The 2,712-nt window shown below is 30.9% G+C and overlaps 2 protein-coding genes across 3 annotated transcripts in view; both read left to right on the forward strand.

Annotated features, from left to right (window-relative positions):
* Positions 1 to 2,712, forward strand: part of LOC117181385 (integrin alpha-PS1) — a 71,390-nt gene that overhangs the window by 65,412 nt on the left and 3,266 nt on the right. The window lies entirely within an intron of this gene.
* Positions 213 to 2,545, forward strand: LOC117181386 (post-GPI attachment to proteins factor 3-like). Its single transcript, XM_033373990.1, has 3 exons — positions 213 to 802; positions 1,142 to 1,346; positions 1,420 to 2,545. The coding sequence occupies exons 1-3, from the start codon at positions 724 to 726 to the stop codon at positions 1,487 to 1,489; spliced, it is 354 nt and encodes a 117-aa protein (XP_033229881.1). The 5' UTR covers positions 213 to 723; the 3' UTR covers positions 1,490 to 2,545.

A 2,712-nucleotide genomic window follows, 5' to 3' on the forward strand; every position in this document is an offset into this window, starting at 1 on the left:
AGTCTGTCTCAAAGTAAACAGGACTTTTTCAATAGGAATATTTGGTTTACTGGAAGCGGAGTTATAGCGTCTCAAATTTGAGTATGTTTTTTCATCGTTACAAAAATGAGCATTGAACAAAGAGCCGTTTTTTGGACTCCATTCGGAACTTTGACGATTTTTTTGTGGATCGTACTGGAAACACTACATTTCGTCACCAGTAATAATATTGTAAAGGAAGTTTTTGTCCTTGTTGGCCTCCTTAACGATGTCCTTGCAATGTTGTATTCTGAGCAATTTTTGGTCGTCAGTAACTTGTTCAGCACAAAGTGAGCACACACCTTCCAATAGCCCATATGGTTGGTCAAAATGCGATGAATCGAATCTTTGGACAATCAATTTAAACGTTGCAGTAAACATTTTACCGAGTTTTTAACAAAACTTAATATTGGCTCTTTGTCCAATGCTCATTTTTGTGCCGATGAAAAAAACATTCAGATTTGAGACGCTATAACTAGTATTAACAGCTAATAACGATATAACAGTATTTTATTTCTTCCACACAATTTCGTTGGTGGCATGCAATTTTGCACTCATGCCCTTGAATTACAATTTTTTATTGTTAGGTCTTCTTTCAAAATGCACAAATTAAACTAATTTTTTCTTTTTTACTTTTTCAGGATAAGTTATAAAAACTCAGTTAATATAAAAACCGTTTCTGCAATCTCTTTCGCATATGTGAGCATGCTTGTGACACATTTATCCCATCTCTGGTCTGGAAAAATTAATTATGGGTATAATATGAAATTCAACATTGCACTCGGTAAATGCATTTTATTTTGATACTAACTATGTTTCCGAACATCCCTTTTTTTCATTCACTAATGCCAAAAGTTAATTTTTATAAAACATAAAATATATGTACTAAATTCTACTGTATTGCATATATGTATGTACATTGAAGCATTCTAAAGATTGGCAGACAAAAAATAGCTTTATTAGTCACAGTAAATTACAAAATATTTCTCTTGATTTTTTTAATAATAGTAATATTACTGAAAAGTTGAAGAATTTTTTGCCATGATCATTTAAAATGCAAATAAACAGGAACTATCGTTTAAAGAATAAACTATAGCATTCTTAATAAACATTTAAATCGCAGGATTTCTGACATTCGCTCTAGCCATGATATGGTGGTACCGGAATCATATAAAATTGCCTCACGCATATTTCATTGGTTGGTTCACTGTTTTAACCGTCACTGTTACTTTTTTGGAAGTAGCCGATTTTCCACCAATTTTTTGGATTTTTGACGCTCACTCTTTGTGGCATGCGGCAACAGCTCCTCTTGTTATATTATTGTACAGGTGAATAATTTATATTTATTTTATTTTAAGAATCAATCATTTTCTCCGTGCTAAAATATAATTTCTTTTTCAGGTTTATAACGTTAGACTGCTTTTACTTAAGTAACCAATACCTCAAATTGGACGGAAAACATTCGTTGTAAAAGAACAAGCACTCTCAAGTCACTCCATTTATATTCAGTTCAAAAAATTAATAACGGATTATTTTTTGTATTTTAGTTCACTTTTATAGAAAATTAATTAATTTCAGTTTAATGCACTTTTTCTTTCCACGTAGTTAAGGTCCTCGTGTCATAATTCACTAATTTTAAGTTATTTGCCATCATTTTTGTGTCTTTGGGGCCAAATACTGAATTTTTCTATAACGCTCTCTTAAAAAATTGTGTTAAAAACGTTGAATTTTGCATTAATGTCCTAAAGTGCATATTATTTGGGGGAGGGGAGACCAGCTTTAGTGTTACGCCCATGTTAAAGTTAAATACAGTTGATATAGTAAAGGTATTGAGGGAAGGGATATGTTGCCAGAAAAGGGCATTACGCAATACGTAAACAGACCCAAACTGTACACTAAAAGCTTCTGGTAATTAACATTTAAATTAAAAGTCTAATTATTTTTGTATAAAAGTTTATTTATGCGATAGAATCCGTTGCATTTTCTTCGCACCACTTCAGTAGAATAAATAATTTACAAAAAAGATGTGGAAACTCCTTATACTCATTTTATATATATATATATATGAATAAAATTTGCTTGAAGCAGTCTACATTCTCATTTGACAAAATGTAGGTGTAATTAATATTCTGAAGCTGAATCAGACTGTTTTCGCAATGCAGCGAAATACTCAAGGTAGTGGACAAAGCTGTCTAACAACTTGTGTTCTTGTAATACGCATAGATTAATGTCATTCGTGTTAACTTATGTTTTTTTTTTCGAACAGGACATTGTAACTTAGTTTCAGAATTTTAAGGAATGTCTTGATTTAGAAGTAAATTGCTAAGGCTACACTAATAACGCTGCGTAAACTTGATTTCTGAAAAAATAAACATACTCTTTTTACTTTCCTTTTTTTAAGACTCCGCATTCGTGATTACTAGTCTGTACAATAATTAGTCCTAATTTTTAAAATATTAAGTCTCGACACTACGTAATGTACCCATACAATGAATTGTATATAAAGTTTCACGCAGTTTAAATTTAACAGCTATCAAATTCATTCAAATATCAATTTCATAAAAGTATCCCCATTATATAATGCATCTGTATAACTAATTGTATAGAAATTGACAACTACTTTAAATTCAACAGCTTCTGAATTCAAACTGGTTGCAAACTTTTAAAAGTACTAGAAGGAGAATTTTACAGAAT

This window comes from Belonocnema kinseyi, chromosome 10 (genome assembly GCF_010883055.1).
Source record: "Belonocnema kinseyi isolate 2016_QV_RU_SX_M_011 chromosome 10, B_treatae_v1, whole genome shotgun sequence".
Lineage (NCBI taxonomy): Eukaryota > Metazoa > Arthropoda > Insecta > Hymenoptera > Cynipidae > Belonocnema > Belonocnema kinseyi.